Below are 25,657 nucleotides of genomic sequence, written 5' to 3' on the forward strand. Positions count from 1 at the left end.
AGAGCCCACAATCAGACATATCTAAAGTGTATTGATGAAGTTTTCTTTATTATGATGGATGAAAGGTTTTACCTCTCTAAAATCAGCCAAATCAAATGAAATATGCATTGAAGATATATTACTGGCCCTGAAGTATATTATGTATATGTGTGTTATATCGTATATAGTGAAACCCGTGAGAAGCAGAATTTGATGCGATGTCTTTTTCCAGGGCTGGGTGTCACAAATTTTCTGCCTTTGTCATTTTTCTATGACTCAATTTAATGAAAAAAATTTGACTTTTCCTTCCCTGACAGATTTTACCTTATATAGGTTTCTGCAGGTTTTACTCTCTGTATAATAATATCTGAAAACATATATTGGTATGTATTAAAAGACAGTCGGTAAAATATTATAACTAAGAAATACATTACAACCCTTACCCTAAAGTTGTTCATAGTCTTTTCCAGTTTTCCTTAAACGCTAATGTATCTGTTACTCAGAAGGAAAAACAAGCAAAAAACCCCAGGGAGGTCTGGGGTGGGTCTTGAGATTCTGGGTTTTCTGAGGTGATGTTGATGATACTGGTTGGCGCGACATAGTTTGAGCAAGGGATTGTTAGTTTTCCAGTGGTAATCAGTACTTGGAGACCTCTCCTTTCTACCCCTGGACCATTTAAGCTCTCCTGTAGGCCTCGTCTAGTGTTCCTCAAGCTTTGCTTCACATTAGAATCACCGAGGGAATTTAAAGTCCCCAAAGCATGGGTGCCACTTCATACCAATTACATTGGAATGTCTGAAGCAAGAGTAGAGACATTGGTATTTTTTCAAGATCTCCCAAACCAAAAACACCTAATCTGTTACTATGAAGTCCATGCTTATTCATGACACCCAGGTGACTTTAATATACAGGCGTTTCAGAACCATTGCCCTAGTACTTAGCGATATCATCCCTAGGCAAATAGCATGTAAAGGAGTCCAATTAAGAGCAAACATTGTTGATCACTTTTTTTTAAAGTCATTTTATTGGGGTTTATACAACTCTTATCACAATCCATACATACATCAATTGTGTAAAGCACACTTATACATTCATCGCCCTCATCATTCTCAACATTCGCTTTCCACTTGGGTTCCTGGAATCAGCTCCTCCTTTCCTTTTTCCCCTTCCCCTCCCTCCCCATTCTCCCCTCCCTCATGAACCCTTAATAATTTATAAATTATTATTTTATCTTATCTTACACTGTCAAGCGTCTCCCTTCACCCACTTTTCTGTTGCCCATCCCCCAGAGTCATATGTAGATCCTTGTGATCGGTTTCCCCTTTCTAGTCCCCCTTCCCTCCTGGTAACGCCCCTCTCCCCGATGGTCCTGAGGGGTTCATCTGTTCTGCATTCCCTGTGTTTCCAGAATCCATCTGTACCGCTGTGCATCCTCTGTTCTAACCAGGTTTGCAAGATAGAATTGGAATCATGACAGTTGGGGGTAGGAAGTGTTTAAGAACTAGAGGAAGGTTGTGAGTTTTATTATTGCTACACTGAACCCTGAGTGACTCATCTCCTCCCCACTACCCCTCTGCAAGGGATGTCCAGTTGTCTACAGATGGGCATTGGGTCCCCATCACGCGCTTCTCCCATTCACAATGATATGATTCCCCCCACCGTCTTTGTTGCTTGAAACCTGGTCCCCACGGCCCTTCATGAACACACATGTTGGTGTGCTGCTTCCATGTGGGCTTTGTTGCTTCTGGGCTAGATGGCCGCTTGTTTACTTTCAAGCCTTTTAAGACCCCAGACACTATATCTCTTGGTAGCCGGACACCATCAGCCTTCTTTATCACAGTTACTTATGCACACATTCATCTTCAGCGTTTATGTGGGGAGGGTAATCACACAATAATGGTTTTTGTTCTTTGGGTCTACCACCTGATCCCTTCAACACCTTGTCTTCATACAGGCTTGTGTGCTTCTTATCTGTAGGCTTTGTTGCTTCCGAGCTAGATGGCCGCTTGTTTGCCTTCAAGCCTTTAAGACCACAGATGCTATATTTTTTGATAGCTTGACACCATCAGCTTTCTTCACCACGTTTGCTTATGCACATGTCTTCAGCGATCATGTCGGGAAGGTGGGTATCTTGGAATGACCATTTAGCTGAGCAAAGTGCTCTTGTATTAAGGGAATGCATACGAGGAGGCCCAATGTTCACCTGCTACCCTACTACTAAGCTTATAAATATATGCACATAGGTCTATTTCCCCCATAATAATAAATATATTTACATAAGTACGTCTGTATTTAGGCTTCTATGTATGCCCTTTGCCTCCTATTCCTTTCTTCTATTTCTTTATGCTTTCCTCCTACCATGTTCCACTACCATGTTCCGCCTTCATTCTGGTTTCAGTAATTCCTCTCAGTTCCCTTACCCTTGGTCACTCCCTACCAGTCCTTCCATCCCCTCCCTGCCACTGGTTTTGAACCACTTGCTGTTCCCTCGTCCCTGGGTTGGCCAACACCTCCTAACTTCCCCTACCTCCCACACTCTCATGTCCTTATGGGACCATTGGTCCCATTATTTTCTTATCACATTGTTTGTCCAGCCTATCTTATCTAGACGGACCTGCAGATACGGTAATATGTGCATAAAATTTCAGATGGCTTTGACAGCACCAAAGTGGCACATAAGAACATGGCGTTGATGGCAGCAACACCGAAAAACTAACAAACAAAAAAGCCACTAACATACAAAACTTAAAAGAAGAGGAAAAAAAAGAAAAAAACAAAACAAAAGACAGCAAAAAAAAAAAAAAGCCTGTTAGTAGTTTAAGGTTTGTTTGTTGACCTTTAGGAGTGTTTTCTGGATGAGTCTGATGGGGTGCCACATTCTGGCACCAAAGTCCTTCCTTTATACACCCTCCGGACCTCCTTGCTCTGCTTCCCCCGCTGCTCCATTGCACGGCTCCAGTGTTTTGCCTCAGTGTGGTGTTCCTGCACATCCCCCACTGTCTCTCCCGTGCTGTCCCGTGTAGGGCCATAGTTGGTGCAGGATGTCGCATCTCGCCGTGGGGCCGGCTGTCTATACATTGGGCCCTCTGAGCTGGGCTATTGTCCTCTGAGCTTGGTGGGCCCAGGTGTGCTCCACTCCGTTCTTCCTCCTTCCTGTGCTTCAGCTTCCTTCTGGGTGTGGTGTGGTAGGTCAGTTCCTTTCCCACACCAGACAATCTATTTTCATTTACGGTGGTACTCCCTTTGATGGTGGGGGTTGGGCTAATTCTGGTTGGGGTTGGTGTATGGTCTAGTCTCTGTGGATTCCTCCGCACGTTACGTTGCCCTCCTGGTTTGGCGTGTCATGGTGGGGTCTGTATGCACGTACCAGTTCTGTGGGGGCACAAATAATACTCTCCCCCTGGGTGGGTTAGTGCCCTGTCCCCCCATGCCATCCACTCGGTTTCTCCCCACCCTGCTTCTCCCTCCACCTGTCCCCTTCCCCTTCCTGCCCTCCCTCCAACTATCTATGCTTCCATCCGTTTATTGCGAGATAGGTGTTTAATTTTCTGTTCCTGGCATGCTCATTGGACTTACCTCAGGGGACTCATGTTGTTGTACCTGTCCTTTTAAGTTTGGCTTACCTTGCTTAACATGATTCCTTCCAGCTCCTCCCATGAAACAATAGGTTTCATGTGATTGTCCGTGCTTTTCAGTGCTCCATAGTACTCCATTTTGTGTATGTGTCAGAGTTTACTAATCCACTCATCTAGCGATAGAAACTTAGGCTGTTTCCAAGTGTTTGTGATTGTGAATTATGCCACAATAAACATTGGAGCGCAGATGACTGGTCGTGTTTTATTTGTTGCTTCCATCGGGCATATGCCAGTAGAGGCATGACTGGGTTATAAGGTAGATCACTTTCCATTTTCTTTAAGTATCTCCAGATTGCTTTCCACAGTGGCTGTACAAATCTACACGACTACCAGCAGTGGAGGAGGGTTCCTACTTGACTACAGCCCCTTTAACACTTGTTGCTCTCTGATTTGCTGATTTGGGCTAGCCTCAGGGGTGTTAGGTGGTATCTCATGGTTCTTTTGATTTGCATTTCTCTTATGGCTAATGACCTGGAACACTTTCTCATATGCTTATTGGTCATATGGGTCTCCTCCCTGGTGAACGTTCTTTTCAGTTCTTTACCCACTTCCTTAGGGGGTTAACTGTTTTCCTCTTGGCAGGTCATGATGGTGTTGTAGATTTTAGTAATGAGTCCTTTGTCCGATGTATCATTACTAAAAAGCCTCTCCCAGTCTGTGGGTCATCTTGTCACCCTCTTGGTGAAGTCTTTCGAGGTGCATAGGTGCTTTATTCTTATTAAATCCCATTTGTCGAATTCTAGTTCACCTGTGTGTGTACCCTTCCCTATTGCAGTGACCCTATGAGTTCCCTGGGCCAGTGCTCTGAGGTTAGTCCCAATTCTCTCCTTGATGGTCCTGATAGTTTGGGGTTTAACCTCTAGGTCTGTGTTCCACCTTGAGTTTATTCTTGTGCATGGGGTGAGGTAAACGTCTTGTTTCATCTTTCTACATGTAGATATCCATTGTTTCCTGCACCACTTGTTAAAAAGGGCATCCGCTTCCCACTTGATGTTTTTGGGACCCTTGTTAAAGATCTGTTGTCTATATGCTGATGCTTTTATTCTTGGGCTTTCTATTCTTTTCCACTGGTCTGAGTGTCGGTCGTTTGCCAGTACCACACTGTTTTGACCACTGCAACTGTGTAATAGGCATTAAAATCGGGTAAGGCGAGTCCTCCAACTGTGTCCTTCTTCTTGAGGAGTTCTCTGCAAATTCTGGGCTTCTTCCCTCTCCATATGAAATTGGTGGTCAGATTTTCCAATTCTTTGAAGAAGGTTGATGGTATTTGAATTTGTGTAGCATTGAACTTGTAAAGTGCTTTAGGTAGGATTGTCATCTTTACTATGTTAAGCCTTCCAATCCATGAGCAGGGTATGTTCTTCCATTTGTGAAGGTCGCTTCTGGTTTCCTGTATAGGTGCTCACAGTTTTCCTTGTATAGGTCTTTAGTAGTTTTTGGTAAATATATTCCTAGGTGTTTCAGTTTGTTCTTAGCTACTGTGAAGGGTACTTCCTTTTCAATCCCCTCTTCCATGGTCCGGTCCGATGTGTATAGAAAACCTACTGACTTATGTTTATTGATCTTGCATCCTGCCACTCTTCCATATTCCTCTATTGCTGAAAGTACTCTAGCTGTGGAGCTTTTGGGGTCTTCAATGTACAGGATCATGTTGTCTGCAAATAGCGATAGTTTTACTTCCTCCTCTCCCATTTGGATCCCTTTGATGTCCTTCTCCTGTCTTATGTTGTTAGCCAGAACCTCCAAAATGATATTGAATAGAAGAGGGGACAGGGGGCATCCTTGTCTTGTACCCTTTTTCAGTGGTATTGTTCTTGTCTTTTCTCCATTGACTATGATGTTGGCTGTTGGCCTTTCATAGATAGCTTGTATCAGCTTGAGGAACTTACCTCCAATCCTATCTTCATGAGTGTCTTGATTAGGAATGGGTGTTGGATATTATCAAATGCTTTTTCTATATCTATGGATATGGTTTTTATCCTTTTTCTTTTCAATGTGGTATATAATATTGATGGATTTTCGGATGTTAAACCATCACTGCATCCCTGGGATGAATCCTACCTGGTCGTGGTGGATGATATGTTTTATATACTTTTGTATTCTGTTGGCCAATATTTTGTTAAGGATTTTTGCATCTCTGTTCATTCAAGATATTGGTCTGTAATTCTCTATACCTGTGGGGTCTTTGCCCTGTTTCGGTATCAAAGTAATCCTGGCTTTGTAAAATGAGTTTTGGAGTTTGCCATCCTCTTCTGTGTTATGGAATACTTTGTGGAGGATTGGTGTCAACTCTTCCCTGAATGCTTGGTAGATTTCTGCTGTGAAGCCATCTGGTCCTGGGGCTTTTGTTGTTGGTGGGTTCTTGATGACCCTCTCTATTTCTTCTTTCACTATGGGTTTGTTGAGGTTCTTGATCTCTGTCTGAGATAATCTAGGGAGAGTCTTTTTCTAAATATTTATCCATGTCTTCCATGTTTCTGAATTCATTAGAATACAGACCTTTATAGTACTTTGTCATTATCCTTTTAATCTTATTGGGGTCTATTGCCCCTGATTCATCCCTCATCCTGGCATTGTTCTCTTGTCTTCCCACTGGTTTAACTATGCCCTGATTTTAAATTTTTTTTGCTATTGGAGGGGTTGTTCTGCTGACTCTGCTCTAGTCGTTGGAGGTTTTGTGTTAACCTATCTGTTATATGCCTCTCTTCTTTCATATATGCGTTTAATGATCTCAAGCTACCTCTGATAACTGCCTTCCCAGTGTCCCATAAGTTGTGATACGTTGTATTCTCATTCTTCTTAGTTTCTAGAAACTTCCTGATATCCTCTCTGATCTGGGCCTGTACACATTCATGTCCTAGGAGATCGTTGTTCATCCTCCACTTGGTTGCCCTTGCTTTTCTGGACGTCCTCTTATTAATCTCCAGCTTCATGGCATGGTGATCTGAGAAAGATGTCTGGATAATATTTATTTGTTTGAATTTACTCAGGCTGGGGTTGTATCCCAAATGCGATCTGTTCTTGGAAAAGATCCACGTGGACTTGAGAAGAATGTGAAACCCTTTGCATTTGGATGGAAAGCTCTATAAATGTCTATCAGGCCCTGTTGTCTAATTACATTGTTTAGTTCTATGGCCTCTTTGCTGAGCTTCTTTCCCAGTAATCTGTCTTTCTCTGATAGCGGAGTGTTAAAGTCACCTACTATGATTGTTGAGTCTGTGATTTCTTTTTTCATCTTTTTAATAGTTTGCTTGACGAAATTTGCTGCACCATTATTAGGAGGGTAAATATTCAAATTTCTAAGTGCTTCTTGGTTTACTGAACCTTTGAGCATTATGGAGTGTCCCTCTTTGTCTCTTTTTATGGTTTTTATCTTGAGGTCCATTTTGTTGGAGATTAAGATAGCCACCCCTGCCTTTTTTTGAGTTACCATTCGACTGGTAAACTTTCTGCCATCTCTTTATTCTTAGCATATTCTTGTCTGTGAGCTTAAGATGTGTCTCTTGCAGGCAACAGATTGATGAATTATATTTTCTGAGCCAGTCCTCAAGCCTTTTTCTTTTAATGTACGAATTATTTAATGTACGAATTATTATCACTATCTGTGGATTCATAGTTGTCATACTCTGTTTTGTGTTTTGAGTCTTTACTATCTCACTTCATATCAGCATGCTGTCTTTGAGTGGAGAGTTTCTATCTTGTCTTCTTTTCCATCTGAGAACCTGTTGTCCTGGTAATTGTTGCTGGCATGTTGGCTTCTAGATGGAGATGGGCTATATGGTGGTCTCCTGTTCTTGGTGGAGGTTGATCCTCTGGCCATAGTGAGTCAGCCAGTATCTTCCACAGGGTGAGGTGACTTGCAGCATATTCTTTGAGTCTTTCCTGGTCCTGGAAGACCCTTATCTCACCATCTATCTCAATGGATAGCTTGGCAGGGTACAGGTTTCTGGGGGAGGTGTTTTTTTCTTTCAGCTTTTGGAAGATGTTGCTCTATTCTTTCCTCTTCATGGTATCTGCTGGTAGGTCTGAGCATATTCTTACCTGCGCTCCTTTGTATGTGACTGTCTTCTTTTCCTTTACTGCTCATACAATTTTCTGTTTTTCCTCCAAGTTGGATATTTTTACTAACATGTGTCGTCACGTGTTCTTGGGGTAGTGTAGCTGGCAGCCTTTCTGCTTCCTGTATGAGTGGTTGGTTCTCCCTTGTTAGGGTGGGAAAGTTTTCTTTCAGAAATTCCTTTGCTATCGTGGTTGTCGACTTGTGTGTTGTGTTGTGCTCCAGTAGACCAATTATTTGAATTTTATTCCTCTTCAGAGCATCTGTCGTGATCTCAGGCTGTCTTCTGTTTCTTTATTTTTCCTGTCTGACTGTCTTTCTCGTTTGCTTAGGTCTGTTTGCATGTCCTCGAGATCCCTGATATGGTTCTCTGCCTCCTCAAGCCTAGTGATATTTCTGTGACCTTGTGTGTGGCTTCTGCTACCTCCTCTGTTAGCTCCTGCAGTTCCCTTTGGTGTGTGGTATTCATCTTCTCTATCATTGCATCCTTATTCTGGGTTGCTTGCCTCAGCTCCTGTATTACTGCAAGCAGACTTCTGAAGATTTCCTTCTGTGGCAGATCTGTATCTGATTCTTCTATGAAAGACGTTAGCTCAGCTACTATGTTTTGTCTCTCTCTTTTGTTGGGAGTGATGTGGTCTGTTGATTTTTCCTCGATCCTTTCATAGGAACCAGTTTTCTTGGAGGCCAGGGGAACCTTTTCTGTGTTCCTGTTAAGGAGTCTTTCTGGCGGCTGCTTATGACCTACTATAGGGATAGGTCAGACTGCTGTGTAGGCAGAGTTCCCCAAAGGCTTATAGACCAGCAATGTTGAGATGTTTCAGTGACTGGAGGCTGGAGTCCAGTGAGTGCCCCCAGGCTGCTTGACCTTGTCTGTCAGGGTACCCTTAGCAGTCCTTTTTTTTTGGTTTCATAATAAAAAAGAAAAATTTGAAAAGTTAAGAAATAAAAAATAATTTAAAAATTTTGGAAGAAAAAAATGGAGAGAGAGAGAAGGAGAGCTGTAAAAGCGAGAAAAGAAATGATTATAGTGAAAGTGGAAGGAGAAAAAAAGATAGGAGACAAACCTATAGAAAAGGGGCAGAATAGAAGTAATAGCAATAATGTAAAAGGCGGAAAAAAGAAGTGAGAAAGGAAATCAAAGAAAATAAAAGAAAAAAAAAGAGAAAAACCAGCACGAGATAAAAAGATATATCTATCTATCTATCTATCTATCTATCTAGATATATTTAAATTTCCCTCCCCTTTTTTCCCTCCATGATCTAGCAATGCCTTCTAGAAGGCGCAGGTGGGCGAAGCCTCGCAGCCGCAGGATGTGATGCTGATCTGTGCTCTGGAGCCGGGCTATGTGGGGGGGAAAATACTCTTCAGATCAGCAAGCACTCCCAGGTCCCTGCAAACCTGGAGAGTTTAGTCTGTGGGAAAAGGCTACTCAAGTGGGAGCAGCACCACAGGGGAGAGCCTCCTGCATCGGCCGGAAAGGGCTAGGGCTGCAAGGGGTCCTGAGGGAGCATAGGCCACAGCACCCGCCTCCTATGTGGGCTGGAAAGGGCTAGGGCAGGCTTAGACAGTGGTGCTGGGGACCCCACAGGGCACCACGGTGGAAAGAGCCGACCGGAGCGCACAGACGGCTCCAGCGGGGACTGCAAAGCCGTGTCCTAAGCTCCCTAGCAGCCGGGGACGTTTATCACTTATGCGGCTGTCCTTGTGGGTGGCGCAGGCTCCTTAGCAACGTGGTCCGAGCTGGTTCGGACAGTGGCGGTTCTGGTGGGAAACAGTGGCAATGGTGCCTGCCCCCACCTTGGGAGGAATGTGTCACGGCAGGCGCAGAGCTCGGATCCGCTGGTCACTGGAAATTCCGCAGCGCACAGGAAAGAGCTCTCAGCATGCTGGTCCCCTGGTCAGCCATCTTCCCAGAAGTCCCATTGATAACTTTTATGTGTGACAGGAGTGGTAAAACCACCTGGACTGCCACCAGTGATTCTGGACCAAAAGGGCCTCCTGGAAGTCATGGATCAGTTAAAACGCTTGCCTTCAGGACTGGACTCTGTATTAAAGAAAACAGTACCCTGGGGGGTAGCATTCCATCATGCAGGTATTCCATAGTTATAATTTGTTAATTAGCACCCTCCTCTAAAAAAACCCTTATAATTTTGTCATTTGTTACATTTGTGTGTATTTGATTTCTTTTTAATGACTGTGAACTCTTAGATGTCTTTGTAAGGAATTGACAATTAGGGTGAAAAGCAGAAAGCAAACATGCTTGAGTATATTTATTTGTATAGTACATAAATACTAGATACAAGCTTTTTGACAATAGGGAATTAAATTGTAAAATTACTGCTGTTATATTCTTTGATATCTAAAATTAGAGTGGTTCTTTCTACTGTTAAAATTTCTGCAACACTGAGTGTCTCCTTTTATTGGAAGAGGTATTGAAATATTCTTATGAATATAAAAATGAAATGAATTTTAGAAATGATTCTACTTCAAGAGGGTCATACATTTAAAAAAATTTAGATAGTTTGTCAAAATCACATAGAATCTGACAGTCACTGAACTAAAGAACTTGCAGCCAGTAGTCTGTCCGTGATCCTATGTGCTATGGATAAAGAATATATCTTTTTAAGATGATGAATTTAGCCTTATCAATGTATTAATATATGTATATATACACACACACACATACAGAGTTTGAATTATACCTTTAAAAAGCATGTGTTGTAAATTCTAACCTCTCTGTCCATGGTTAAGAATTCTTGGTGGCATAGAGGGTTATGCATTGGGGTGGTAACCACAAGTTCACAATCTAATAGCCGCTGGAAAAAGATGAGGCTTTTTGGTCCTATAAAGATTTATAGCCTCAGAAACCCACAGGGGCAGCTCAACTCTGCCCTGAAGGGTTGTTATGAGTCGGAACCGACTGGATAGCAGTGAGTTTTGGATTAATACAAGGATCCTGAGTCACTCTTTTTTGAAATATAAGAGATTAAACAGGGAACAGAGTAGTGATGGGGAAAGAGCGATGCCAAGCCACAAGAAGATTGCTCTGCAGCAGAAACGTGCGGGGAGGCCTCCATAGCACACCGAGGGAGTCAGTGCCCTGGACTCAGACTTCTAGTCTCCTCACATGGAAAGAAATGTCTGTTTGTTGAAGCCGCCACTGGATAATTATGATACACATGCAAGGATATATTTACATTGTCTCCCCAATTTATGATGCACACTAGTAAAATGAACACATAGATCTACCACTAAATTTAATAACTAAAGGTGAGTCCTTTTGGTTTTTAATAAGATTAAAAATAAGCAGATGAATACATATACTATATGCTATTTTTCACTTACTCATGTGTTTTTTTCATTATATATATATTTTTAACATTTTATTAGAGGCTCATACAACTCTCATCACAGTCCATACATATACATACATCAATTGTATAAAGCATATCTGTACATGTCATTACATATTTTTGTAAACGCGTGTCTGACCACTGACTGGTAGATAAACTCAGAGACCACAGTGATGACTAAGACACGTTTCTACCCTCAGGAAATTCATTGTCTAGGGTTCAACAAAGGATAGCCTACTGCTGTTCAAACCCAATGCCCTATCTGCTTTTGTAAGTGAAGGTTATTGAAAAGCAGTCATGCCCATTTGTTCTGCGGACACTTCATGCTACCCAGGTAGAGTTGAGTAGTTGCAACAGAGACTGTCTGGTCTTTACTGACTCATTACAGTGAAAGCTGGCTGACCCCTGGGCTAGAAGATGAGAGAAGTGCACTGGAAATGGTAGATTATACTCTTCAATAGGTAGACTTCTTTAAAATCAACCATGGGATACCTTAGGAAAACAACTCTTAGATCTATTAGTTAGTAATCAGGTAGAGTATTTTTTCAAATTACTGTTCTGGAACCTCCCTTTTTTCAGGTCTTACTTTTGAAGAGAGGGACATCATTGAAGGAGCCTTCCGTCAGGGTCTCATTCGAGTCTTGGCTGCCACTTCTACTCTTTCATCTGGAGTGAATTTGCCAGCACGTCGTGTGATTATTAGGACTCCCGTATTCAGTGGTCGACCTCTAGATATTCTAACTTACAAGCAGATGGTTGGTCGTGCTGGGAGGAAAGGAGTGGACACAGTAGGTAAGTTTGGATTTAATTTTCGTGGCTTTGTCAAAGGACAGTGTCGGTCTACTTGAAATTTGACTACTGCTTGGCACCCGTGGCACATCTTGAGCACTTCTTTCATATCTGTTGCATTCATGCCATCGTTTTGGATTCATTCAATGTGGATGATGGGGCTTCAAAATTTTCATGGAAGAAATTCCATTATCTTTCATTCCATTTTTTCCATAGATTCTTTGAAGTACCTTCGTATAATGGGTATAAATTATAATTTTCTATATCATCAGGCATTTATTTTCTATTTTTATGGACTATAATAAGAATTATGATTTCTTTTTCATATTAACTATTTTCATAATTACATGACATGACTTACATTAAGAAAGTTGACTTCTTAAAATATTAGCTGGAACACAATAATTGGTGGACACAAAACTTATTTCCTTATCTTGTTCATTGCAGGAGAAGGTTGGGGCCTTCGACTCTTTTCGACCCTTAGGGTTGCTATGAGTCAGCATGGACTTGATGGCAGCAAGTTGGATGTGTTTTTGTTTCTTATCTTGTTTTTTAATGCAAAGACCATTCACTCTGTCTTTTGAATACCTTATTTACTTGCTTTCTTTCCTGTTCTGCTAGATTCACTCTTGGAAAAATTAATATTTTTCTTAGGTTAAAATTGTCTTAATAGTTTACATTTGTTTAAATTTTGTATACTTAAAAATTATGTTACTGAGAATATACATAAGAACACACTAATTCCAGCATCTATATAGTTCAGTGGTATTGTTACATTCTTCCAATCCAGCTTTTTATGGGTGGTACAGTTTAATGAAAGCTATGACATTCATTAATCTACTTTGCAATAGTGCTTTTAATGTGATTTTTCCCCCTTTCACTGTAAACTAAAACACAGTTCTTTAGAAGCAGTATATTTGCATATACCAGATATAATCTTAGAAGAGCCGAGTTTTGTTTTTTTTTTTTCAAACATTTTATTAGGGGCTCATACAACTCATCACAATCCATACACATACATACATCAATTGTATAAAGCACAACTGTACATTCTTTGCCCTCATCATTTTCAAAGCATTTGCTCTCCACTTAAGCCCTTTACATCAGGTGCTCTTTTTTCCCCCCTCCCTCCCTGCTCCCCACTCCCTTATGAGCCCTTGATAATTTATAGATTGTTATTTTGTCATATCTTGCCCCATCCGGAGTCTCCCTTCACCCCCTTCTCTGCTGTCCGTTTCCCAGGGAGGAGGTCACATGTAGCTCCTTGTAATCGGTTCCCCCTTTCCAACCCACTCACCCTCTACTCTCCCAGTATCGCCCCTCACACCCCTGGTCCTGAAGGCATCATCCACCCTGGATTCCCTGTGCCTCCAGCTCCTATCTGCACCAGTGTACAACCTCTGCTCTATTCAGACTTGCAAGGTAGAATCCGGATCATGGTAGTTGAGGGGAGGAAGCATCCAGGATCTGGGGGAAAGCTATATTCTTCATCGGCACTACATCACACCCTGACTGACTCATTTCCTCCCCTAAACCCCTCTGTGAGGGGATCTCCAGTGGCCGACAAGTGGGCTTTGGGTCTCTACTCTGCACTTCCCCCTTCATTCACTATGGTATATATATATTTGGATGATGCCTTATACCTGGTCCCTTTGGCACCTCGTCATCGCACAGGCTGGTGTGCTTCTTCCATGCGGGCTTTGTTGCTTCTCAGCTAGATGGCCGCTTGTTCACCTTCAAGCCTTTAAGACCCCAGACACTATCTCTTTTGATAGCTGGGCACCATCAGCTTTCTTTGCCACTTTTGCTTATGTACCCGTTTGTCTTCGGCGATCGTATCATGGAGGTGTGCAGCCAATGATATGATTTTTTGTTCTTTAATGCCTGATAACTGATCCCTTCGGGACCACGTGATCATACAGGCTGGTGTGTTCTTCCATGTGGGCTTTGTTGCTTCTTAGCTAGATGGCCGCTTGTTTATCTTCAAGCCTTTAAGACCCCAGACACTATCTCCTTTGATAGCCGGGCACCACCAGCTCTCTTCACCACATTTACTTGTTCACCTGCTGTGGCTTCAGCAGTTGTGTCTGGAGGGTGAGCATCGTAGAGTGCCAATTTAATAAAAGAAAGTATTCATGCATTGAGGCAGTGCTTGAGTAGAGGCCCAAGGTCCTTCTGCCACCTTAACACTAAACCTATAAATATAGACATATAGATCTATTTCCCCATCCTCATATATATATTTGCATGTACATGTCTTTGTCTAGACCTCTATAAATGCCCTTTGACTCCTAGCTCTTTCTTCCATCTCCCTTGACTTTCCTCCTGCCCTCCTACCATGCTCCGTCCCCACCTGGGTTACAGCTATACCTCTTCCTTAAGTAACCTTACCCTTGAGCATTCCCTACCAGGCCTGCCACTCCCCCCTCACCACCATTTTGGGTCTCTTGTTGTTCCCTTGTTCCTGGGTTTGTTAACACCACTTCATTACCGCCTCCCCACCTACCCCTATCCCAAGTCCCCCTGGAACTGTCGGTCCCGTTGTTTTTCCTCCAGATAGTTCAACCAGCCTGTCTTATTTAGACAGACCTGTGGAGATAATAACATGCACGAAATCAAGACAGAGGAAAACAAAGCAACAGTATACAACCAGACAACAAAACGACAACAACAAACGCCTGACAAAGAACAGAACAAAACAGTTCACAAAAGAAAAGCTTGTAGTTCGTTCAAGGATCGTTTGCTGGCCCTTAGGAGCGTTTTCCAGTCCAGTCTGTTGGGGCACCACGCCCTGGCCCCAAAGTCCACTTTCAGCATTCCCTGGGGACCTTGCCACTCCATTCCCTTGCTGTTCCACTGCACTCCCCCAGTGATTTGCCTCGGTGTGGTGGGATCAGGTCAGGTGCAATTCGCACACTGTGTCTCCGGTGCTGTCCCCTCTATCGCCCTTGGTCACTGAGGGGCATCATGTCTCATAGTGGGGCCAGCCATGTTGTTCTCTCTGTGGACTGGCTGCTCTACTCAGGAACATCATCCTCACGGCCTCGTGGGCCAGGCTGTGTTCCACTGTCTCCTCCTGCCCCTTCATCTGCTCCCGTGTGCTCTGATCAGATATGTTCATCTCCCGGAGCTGCAGAATCAGTGTCGTCCTTTGAAACAAATTCTTCTTGGGAGAGGGGCAGGAATCCACTTAATTTTTGGTGCTGGAGCCAGCCTCCCACACCTCTCCACTGGTTCCCTATTCCACGCCGGGATGGTGCATTCACATTTTGTGGCACTGGGTTGAAGTCTGGTCCCACTCTCCCTGTGGAGATATAAACAATATCCTCCCCTTGGGTGGCTTAGTGCCACTTTCCCCCACTCCCCCTTTCTTCCTTACATTCATCCTTTTGTGTTCCTTTCCCCACCTCCTCCCCCATTGTCTACCATGTACATCCCTGGTTTTGATCTGGTCTCTGCCATACTACACAGTCCTTACCCCAAAAATGTTTGTATACAGTAGCTTTTTCCCTATGCCCCTTTTGCATTTTTTTAATACTTATCTCAGCGGGCTCATGTTGTACTTGTCCTTTTGTACCTGATTTACTTCGCTTAGCATGATTTCCTCCAGTTCTTCCCATGCCGCTATGTGCCTCATATGTTCATCACTGCTTTTTAGTGATGCGTAGTACTCCATTGTATGTATATACCACAGTTTTTTAATCCAATCGTCAGTTGATGGAAATTTGGGTTGCTTCCAGCTCCTTGCAATTGTGAACTGTACCGCAATGAACATTGGAGCACAGATGTCTGGCCTTGGTTTGTTCCTTGCCTCTTCTGGGTATATGTCCAGTAGGGGAATTGCTGGGTAATATGGTAACTCTATTTCCATCTGTTTTAGTATCGCCAGATTGATTTCCATAGTGGCTGGACATATTTACAGGCCCACCAGCAGTGGATGAGAGTTCCTATCACCCCTCAGCCCCTCCAACACTTATTGCTTTCTGATTTTTTGATTTGGGCTACCTTTGAGGGTGTCAGGTGGTACCTCATTATTGTTTTAATTTGCATTTCTCTTATGGCTAAAGATCGGGAACATTTTCTCATATGTTTGTTGGCCATTCGGATTTCTGCCCCTGTGAAACTTCTGTTCAAGTCCTTTGCCCACCTCTCAAGTGGGCTATTAGTTTTTTTCTTTTTGGAAGCTAGCAGGGTATTGTAGATTTTAGCAATAAGGCCTTTGTCTGATGTGTCATTGCTAAAGATGGAAAAGCCGAGTTTTTCAGCACATTATTACATAGTTTTTTTTGGTAAAATTAGGTGCCTTAGCTGATATTTGGGTCAGCTTAAACTTGAATATATACAGGATTTAAAATTTACCAGTGGTTTCATATACTTTTGTACATTTGTTACTAGTAACCTAAAGCATTTAGTAAGTGCAACAATAGTGAACATTTTAGGCATCCAGAAATATTTTTCAGTTTCTATTATAAAGAATTGATAATAATTTTCCTTTTCTATTATACTTTTCAAAGAACTTTAATTAGTTGCTTTACTGTTGTTTTTATTTTCTCTTTGCTGTGGAGGTGGAATGAAGCACTGAAGGGTCCTGCACTACCCTCAAAATTGTTGTTACATTGGGGCCACTGTTTCTATTCATCTTGTCCAAAATCTTCCCCTTTTCCACGAGTAATCATTAACATTTAGAAAATAGAGACATGAGTCTCTTTGGCCAAGCATCTTTTCTCTTAAATAAAGTAGGATACATTCTCTCTCTTTTTTCCCCAAGCCATTTTATTAGGAGCTAATCCAGACAACATAGATCAATCATATCAAGCATTATTGTACAATTGCTCCCACAATCAGTTTCAGAACATTTCCTTCCTTCTTGAACTCCTTGATATCCACTTTCCCTTTCTCCCTCTCCTCCTCACCAGACCCCGTATAGATTCCCCTCTCATGGGTTTAATATATTGAAAAACACAGAACAATACATAACAGAGAGTAAAGAAGGCTACAAACACTGACAAAATTAAAGAGACAACCCCCAATATGGGAAAATAAAGCAAAAAAATAACACACAGAAAATATCAAAAACCAGATCAAGCACAAAATGTATCTGAAAGGAGATCAGGTGACAAAGTTTTAACCGTTGAAGTCAGATTTTTCATTTTAATCTAGTGTAGTTGTCTTTCTAATACTCTTTGTCTGATAATCAGACTATTCCCGTCCCTCAGCTATGATTAGAGGGAGCTCACTGGAGGCTTATTCTCTGTGTAGATCCTGCAAATGTATTTTGGGCCTCCACTGTCATCCATAGCTTTCTGCATACCAGAATCTCACAATTTAGGCTCTGATATGGTTCCTACTTCAGATTTGGATTATATCATTTACAATCCTTAAATCACGGATGTTGGTGTACTTCTTCCGTGTGGGCTTAGATATCTCACTTAGATGGCCATTAAGTCCCCCATATGCTATTCTTTCTGATAGCTGGGTACCATCTAATTTCTTCACTACACTTTGCTTTAGCATCCATACCTTCTGTGTTTCCTACATGATCTTTAGTTGGTATCTTATGGAAATGACTTGGGTTTTGTTAAATGTGTGCTTTTTTCCATTCTAGGTGAGAGTATCTTAGTTTGTAAGGACTCCGAGAAATCAAAAGGCGTAGCTCTACTTAAAGGATCTCTAAAACCTGTTCGCAGCTGTCTACGAAGACGTGAAGGAGAGGAAGTAACTGCCAGCATGGTGAGAGCTATTCTGGAGGTAAGAGAAAGCTTCTTAGACTATTACTTGCTCTTTTGCTCCTGTATTAAAATGTTTATCAGATTATTAAATTTTCATTTATGCTAAATCTGAAACTTTATGTTTTATATAATTATTCTCTTGAGTTTAACACAGTTTGTGCAACGTCTGTCCATTTCACAACACAATCCCAATGAATTAAAACTCTTAATGCCAAATGGTTGTTTTTTATTTTAAAAAAATTTAATATTTTCTGAAGCTAAAATAGCTGACAAATTGGAACCTAAATCTTCCATCCAGATAATACTTGTTGACATTAAAATAAAATATGCTACAAATGCACATAGGTAAAAATTTCAAATAATAGAGAACGATCTAATATGAAAGTAAAATCTCTTCCTATTTAAAGTTCTCAAGGGTGACGCCTGTTAAATATTTAATATATTCATCCAGGAAAACTTTTCTAGGCATGTACCAGTATGAATTGTTATTGGCATAATTGTTAGTGCTAGTGATACCGGTAACTGTACCCATACTTCCCCTTTCCCCTTTAAGTTCAATTTGTGGGAAAACAATCTTTGATAACATAGGGTGTTGGTAAGAATATGGAAAATAGGCACAAGAATTGCTGAAAATTTTATGCAGGTCAATTTGGTCATAATTATTAAAATATAAAATGTACATGCGCCTATGCCATGGCAAATTACACATCTAGGAATTTTACCATGGGCCTATTTGTGGAATTACAGAAAATTAACGGTATTATACAAGAATATTTATTACATCACTATTAGTAGTAAGAAGTAGCATAGTGGTGAATGCATTTGGCTACTAACCACAAGGTCAGGAGTTAGAAACCATCAGGCTCTTTGTGTGAGAAGGATTAGGCTCTCTACTCCCATAGACCGTTACAGTCTTAGAAACCAATAGGGGCAGTGTTACCCTGTCCTATAGGGTCCCTATGAATTGGAATCAACTCGATGGCAGTAAACAGTATTAGTAAAAAGATAAACTGAAATAACCAAAATACCATTAAGACTAAAAAAAATTATGGTAAAAGTATATGTTGTGATCACTAAAATGAATGGGACAATTTTGTTTGTATTATTCAGATTAGTTTCCAATACATATTACATAACTTAAAAGTCCAAAATAGTATATATTCATATAATAGACTAGATGTGAGAAAAGTATATCGACATATCACAAATGACCTCTTCTTTTTCTGAACCTATTTTCATCTCTCTTCTGTGTAGACAGAAAAATATTCAGTATTAGCCATAATAAAATAGTCAGGACATTTCAATTAGGAGGATGTTTGAAGTGAACAAAATCTCTTAATTTTGTTAATACTGAACAACTGCACGTTTCAAAAGGTTAAATTTTAAACCGTTTTAAAATTAGGTGATAGTCGGTGGAGTAGCAAGTACGTCACAAGATATGCAAACCTATGCTTCTTGCACATTTTTGGCTGCAAGTCTGAAAGAAGGGAAGCAGGAGACTCAGAGAAATCAAGACTCTGTTCAGCTGGGAGCGATTGAGTCATGTGTGGGGTGGCTGCTAGAGAATGAATTCATCCAAATTACAGAAGTTGGAGATGGAACTGAAGGTAAATATGAAGTATCAGGTGAAATTTGTCTTTTGATCTTTACTGAGATGTAGGGTATAAGATTTTACTCAGTAAAAGAAAATCAGCTTTTCAAGCAGTATAAAGGAAATTGGCTTTTCAAGCAGTGTGTCAACTCATTTGGTAAATTAGTGTTGTGTTCAAATTTTTAGCATAGTGTCTGCTCATATGCATTGAACAACATTCTGCTTGTTTATTTTTTCAGAACCTGGAAGTTTATTATAAAATGGATAAAAATAAGCTTTTATTTAAAAAAAATTAATTCACTCATTTGTTTATCTATTTAAGTTAAATTTTAATGTATTATATTTAATGTATTAGTATCTAATTATTTTAAAATTTATGCTATTTTATTTAATGTATTAATTAATTTTAAATTTATTTAATCCTATATCTTTAATCCTTTAATATATTTAATTATGCATTTTATTTGTTTTACTTGTTTTTGTTATAGTATTTCATGCGACTAGTAATTTTATTAATATAATTAATTTGAATGATTTTATGTTTTTAAATTATTTTACTCATTTAATTTTTATAATTATTTTATTATATTATTTATTTTATGTACTTGAGAAAGCAGCTTGAGGGCTATATGTCACCTCCTCAGGTTACAAAAGGGGGAAAGACTAGCCAACTTTATCTCTCTCTGAGGATGATTCTGATGTGGCAGAGGTCAGACATGCTTCTAACCTCCAACCTTCTTTATCCTATTCTGACACCATCTTTCTCTCCCATTATGCTCTTCTTCTCTGCTGGGTTTGGTTTGGTAATCTGTTGCAATGGCCACACAGAACTCATAAGCAATATGATGATTATAGAGTTTATTAATGATGCTAACAGCTTACAAGTCAGGATCAGAAATGTTAAGGATACAATTTTTTTTCTTTGTCTTCTTTTCAGCAACGCTGTCAGGCATACCTCCCTTGGGTCCTCAGCCTCAGCCTGCAGTACCTTGTCCTCTAATCTGCTTGGGAAAGTGTTACAAAGCTCCTTCAGTGCTGAAACAGCTCCTTAAATGCCCAAAGGAACTCAGTTTTTCTGGTTTCATGGTCTGGGAAGCGCTTCCCTTTGTCTAGTGTTCTTCCTGCCTTTGCCTTGGTGTAGCTGCTGCTGCCACTTCACCACGCAAAGGTCTCAGATACTCTCCACTCTTCCTTCTTTATGGCCCCGACTCACTGTTTCTGTGTCTGAGATGGCTCACTTTATAACCAGCGAAATGACAAAACTGACTATCCCTCAAATTACTCCCATGTACATAATCAGTCATTTGGAGGGAGTTGCAAAGATTATGGATAGAAGAGCTGAATCAAGTAATTTCACTTCACAGTAATATATTGACCTTATTTTATTTAATTAAATATACTTTATCATAATATCATAATTTGTTTTATTTTATGTATTATATTTTATATTGAATTTTTATATTATTCATAATTTTCGCAAATTTATTCATTTTATTTGTATTTACATTTCAATAAATGTATTCTCCAACTCCTCTCTCTACTTTCTCATGCCCAAACTAGGAAAAGTGTTTCATCCAACACATCTGGGTTCAGCGACTCTTTCTTCTTCACTTTCTCCAATCGATACTTTAGATATTTTTGCTGACCTCCAAAGAGCAATGAAAGGATTTGTTTTAGAGAATGACTTGCATATTGTCTATCTGGTAAGGTTCTGTTTTTTTCACTATTGTACTTATGAAAATGAGGAAAATACACAGAATGTTCTAGGGTTTTTGAAATCTATTTGCTTACCTACCAATCTATCTTCAGCCGCTTTTGAAAAAGATATGAGTGGTTTATTTAAAATTTTTTTATAATATGTAAGACTAACAAAGGACAATGGATGCCAAAAAAGTAAAATTAAGATCATAATGTAAAACTCACACAGGTTGGTATATAAAAACATGCATGCTGTTAAATAATGTACATTTTCTTAGTTATAACAGATATACCGCAAGTGGATGGCTTAAACAAACAGAAATTTAATTTTCTTGCAATTTAGGAAGTAGAAGTCTGAGTCAGGGTACCAGCTCTAGGGGAAGGCTGTCTTTCTCCTTGGTTCTAGGGGAAGGCACTGAACTCCTTTCAACATCTATTGGCCTCATGCTCCTTGGAGACTTCTATCCTTGGACCTAGGAGGTTCTCAATGCAGAGACCCCCAGATCTAAATTATGTGCTTTTCCCCTGGCTCCTGGCTAACTCGGTCCCTTGACCTCTGCTTCTCTAACTTCCTTTCTATCTCAAAAGAGATTGACCCAAGATACAACCTAATCCTGTAGATTATATCTTGCCCCATTAACATGAGTGCTGCTACTATTGCCTGGTTAGCATCACCGAGGTTAGCACTGATAACACAGGCACATTATATTGGATCACAAAAGTGAGTGAGCATTGTAGTCACCCAAATGGCACATATTTTGGGGGACACAAATCATTCTATAATAATTACTTTGCTTCTGACTTTCTAGCAACTAAATCAAAGAAGGAAACTTGGTTAGTTTCAGTATTAATAAGGTAAAAACAAAAACAAATAAATATGTAGTAAAGCATTTCATCTCATTGCCTAAGCCAAATTTAGTTCTAAAATGATAATTTTATGATTTATAACCTTGATAAGATCTTGATAATAAATATAAGTAGGGATTTTTCAAATTTACTTATATAAGAGAGGCCCCTATGAATGTTCCCTTTTAGCAAAAACTTTTATAAGAATGGGGTAAAATTGTGCTTGAGGTCATATTCTCTGGAAGAACCTGATCCAAAAAAAATTATTTTGTCAACTAAACAGATGCATATATTTTAATAAGCAATAAGTGGTGTTAAATGGAGAATTCAGTAAGAAGACTTATCAGAAAGTATATTTCAGTACAAAACACCACACAGAGTTGAGCAGAGGGGAAGAGGTGGACATTTCCCCTTGCAAATGTGTGTACTACATGAGTGATGATAATGGGTTCCCAGTTACTTTTTATCTATTCTAGTCTCAGTCATTATATAGTAGCTAAGATTTTGGGCTCTGGGGTCAGAGTTCCTTATCATTTAGTAACTGGGTGACCATGCAAAATCCTTCATATCTTTTATGAGTCCATTTCCTGTTTGTAAAACTAGAGATAATAATAGGACCCACCTTAGGCCTGGGAGTCTGGCGAGTGACATGTTAGTAAATTTTAATAAGATATATTTCTAGTATATTCTCTGACATAGATTATCTTCCAGGTTGCCTAGTGCTTCCTGTTCCTAGAAGCTCCCCCTTCCATTTCGCTGTTTCTTTTTCTGATATCCTATGTAAAATACTTAAGATTATACTAATATTAGGATATTGAGATTAAGGACTTCTATGGTTAAAGCATTTGAGTTCTGTCAACTCTAGTTTGCATTCTTAGTGATCTCTTTTCATTTTGTTCCGCCTGGAAGTTGTTCTATGGATTAATGAGGTGTTCTCTGAAATTAAATATTTCCAAAGAAACATTTGCAAATTCTGAGACCCTTCTCTTTAATGTGAACTTTAACTTATAGTTTTGCTCCTTTTGTAATGTCATAGTTTTAGCTAATGATGATGCCCTTTCCTTTGAGGTTACACCGATGTTTGTGGATTTGACTACGATTGATTGGTACCGATTTTTTTGTTTGTGGGAAAAGTTACCAACTTCAATGAAACGGGTAGCAGAGCTAGTCGGAGTTGAAGAAGGGTTCTTGGCTCGCTGTGTGAAAGGAAAGGTAGTAGCCAGAACGGAGAGGCAGCACCGGCAGATGGCCGTCCATAAGAGGTAACCCATAAGAGCCTGGCTTAGCCAGTATTTAGTGCAGGGTCTGGCTTACCGTAGATATAGTCACTGTGATCAGTTCAATAAGAAAATCAACTGACTAGAATTATTTTGAAATCTTCCTGTATTTTTTGAATTTATTATTTTATTTTACCAATAGCTTATAATTTAGCAGACATGATATATGAAGATGCTTTAAATCAGAACATTTAATTAGCTCCCTTTCTTAAAGATGTTACTCTGAACACCTGCCAGCTTAGTGTAGTTTCATTGGGGTTATGTCATTTATCTTGAGAGGTTTTTTTAAAATATTAGCAAGGAAGAACCCATTGAAAGATTCAGATGGGGAAGTAGATAGGCTTTAAGTATTTTTGAGATTTAATACAATTATTTTTCTAAAAGTATTTCTAGTTCCAGTTGCTGTCAAGGTGATTCCCAACTTCTGGGCATGAGCCCATGTAGTTTTCACAACATAACCAAGCATATAAATTTTATTGTATAAAGCTTATAAACGGATTGTTTTGTGTGTGTGTTACTGTTGCTTTTATGAAGAAGCTCCGGTGGTGGGGTGGGTTGTGCACTCAGCTGTTCCCCAGCTGCTTTGGGGGAAAGACGAGGCTGTCTGCTCGTGTAAAGATTGACAGCCCTGGGACCCTGGAGGGACAGTTCTACTCTGTCCTACGTGTTCTCCCTGAGTCAGCATAGACTCAGTGGCAGTGAGTTTGTTTTGTTTGGCTGCTTTGGTTTACTCACTTGATCAATGATGAATTTGGTGATCAGATACTGTCATTTTGTTGAGATATGATTAAATGATCTGTATAAAATGCTATATTTCAAATTCTTGTCCTATTATTCTTAAGCCCAGTCTTATTTCTTAAAATCAATTAAAAAATGACAAACATGCAAGAGAAATATTTTTGTTATACAGATATTAGTTCTTGACTATTTAATAAGTTGTGTGTCTGAATTTCCTTTACAAACATTCGTCTTTCCATTCAACTGTTTTTCCTGTTAGGAATCTTTACCCTCCAATACCTTTTCAGTTTTAGTTGTTTGTAGCACACATTAAACTTTCATAGTAGACATAACTGACTTCTTACTACACTTTCGATCATTTACTTTTTAGGTTTTTCACTAGTCTTGTGTTGTTGGACTTAATCAGTGAAGTGCCCTTAAAGGAAGTCAGTCAGAAGTATGGATGCAGTCGTGGGCAAATTCAGTCTTTGCAACAGTCAGCTGCTGTCTACGCAGGTCAGTGAAACGGAGTGTGTATTTATTTAAGGCTGTGGTTTGCAGTGAGGTATAAGATTTTTTTTCTAAATTTGTTTCAATATCATACTCTATATGAAAGCTATCATGTTGAGTAGTCCCTATCATCATCAGAAAACTTTAAACTATGGTTTCTGTTTCAGTTAGTTTGCTAAAGAGTACTGCAAGTTAGCTTGAATGTTTGGCCCTTTTCCCCCTTCCATTTCCCAATTCTTCTCCCTTCTGTTCTCCCTCCATCCCCATCTCTGTTATTTGTCCCAAGAAGAAACAGAAAACTCACTGCCACGGGGTTGATTCCAACTCATAAGTCAGACTATAACTGCCCCTGTAGGTTCTTGAAGCTGGTAGGCCACTTTGCTACCAAAACCAAACTCAATGCCATTGAGTCTTGCTGACTCATAGTGCCCCAAGAGGACAGGGTAGAACTGCCCCTGTGAGTTTCTGAGACTTGTAACTTTACGGGAATAGAAAGCCCTGTCTTTTTCCATCGGAGCAGCTGGTGGTTTTGAACTGTAGACCTTACAATTAGTAACCACCCTGTACCCACCGCACCACTGTAGCTCTTATACTAAGCTCCCAAGGCTCCTTTCACTCACAGATCTGTTACATGGACCTTCCATATCAAAAAACAACAACAAAAGCCTTAGTTTCTTACTGCTGCTGCAACAGAAATACCATAAATGGGTAGTTTTAATGAACAAAAATTTATTTCTTACAGTTTAGGAAACTAAAATAGCCTAAATTCAGGATGCTGGTTCTCGAGGAAGATACTTTTGGTCTGCAGTAGGGTATATCTAGCCTTGTCTCTCTGCTTCTCTTCTTTGGTTACTTCAGGACCAACAAGTGGCATCACGCTCTCCATGTTTGCTTCCTTCTCACATTCTGCTTCTCTTTATCTCAAAATCGACTGCTCAAGACACACCTTCCACTGATAAAGCCTCATTAACATAACTAACGTAACAGAAAAAATCCAAATGGATTAATGCCACAAGTATAGGTATTACCCAGTGTGGGGGTGGATACGGTTCAGTCCTTAACATTCCACTCTTTGTCACTGTTGCTAGGCTCGGGCAAGGTGGCTTGACTCAGCAACTCTGTACAGGAGAACACTGGCCATCTCCATCGTTGTTGTGATGCGTGAGCCCTTTGTTGCAGCTGTGGTGTCACTCTATCTGACCGAGGGGTTTCCTCTTTTTTTGCTGATCCCATACTTTACAAAGCATGATGTCATTCTCCAGGGCGTGCTTTCTCTTGATAATAATTCTAAAGTATGTGAGATAAAGTCTCCCCATCCTTGTTTCTAAAGAGCATCTGGCTATACTTCCTCCAAGACAGATTTCTTTGATCCGATAGTCCGTGGTATTTTCAATATTCTTTGCCAATACCACAATTCAAATGCATTAATTCTTCTCCCGTCTTCTTAATTCATTATCCAGCTTTTGCATATAT

The 25,657-nt window shown here is 40.2% G+C and overlaps 1 protein-coding gene across 2 annotated transcripts in view; it reads left to right on the forward strand.

The window, feature by feature from the left end:
* POLQ (DNA polymerase theta) overlaps positions 1-25,657 on the forward strand; it is a 118,200-nt gene that overhangs the window by 28,327 nt on the left and 64,216 nt on the right. For both annotated transcript variants that reach the window (XM_075556349.1, XM_075556350.1), the window contains 7 exons: positions 9,620-9,766; positions 11,607-11,819; positions 17,422-17,564; positions 18,948-19,152; positions 20,697-20,839; positions 22,749-22,942; positions 24,066-24,190. In XM_075556349.1, coding sequence (XP_075412464.1) covers positions 9,620-9,766; positions 11,607-11,819; positions 17,422-17,564; positions 18,948-19,152; positions 20,697-20,839; positions 22,749-22,942; positions 24,066-24,190 — 1,170 coding nt within the window. The remainder of the gene's footprint in view (positions 1-9,619; positions 9,767-11,606; positions 11,820-17,421; positions 17,565-18,947; positions 19,153-20,696; positions 20,840-22,748; positions 22,943-24,065; positions 24,191-25,657) is intronic.

Source organism: Tenrec ecaudatus, chromosome 8 (genome assembly GCF_050624435.1).
Source record: "Tenrec ecaudatus isolate mTenEca1 chromosome 8, mTenEca1.hap1, whole genome shotgun sequence".
NCBI lineage: Eukaryota > Metazoa > Chordata > Mammalia > Afrosoricida > Tenrecidae > Tenrec > Tenrec ecaudatus.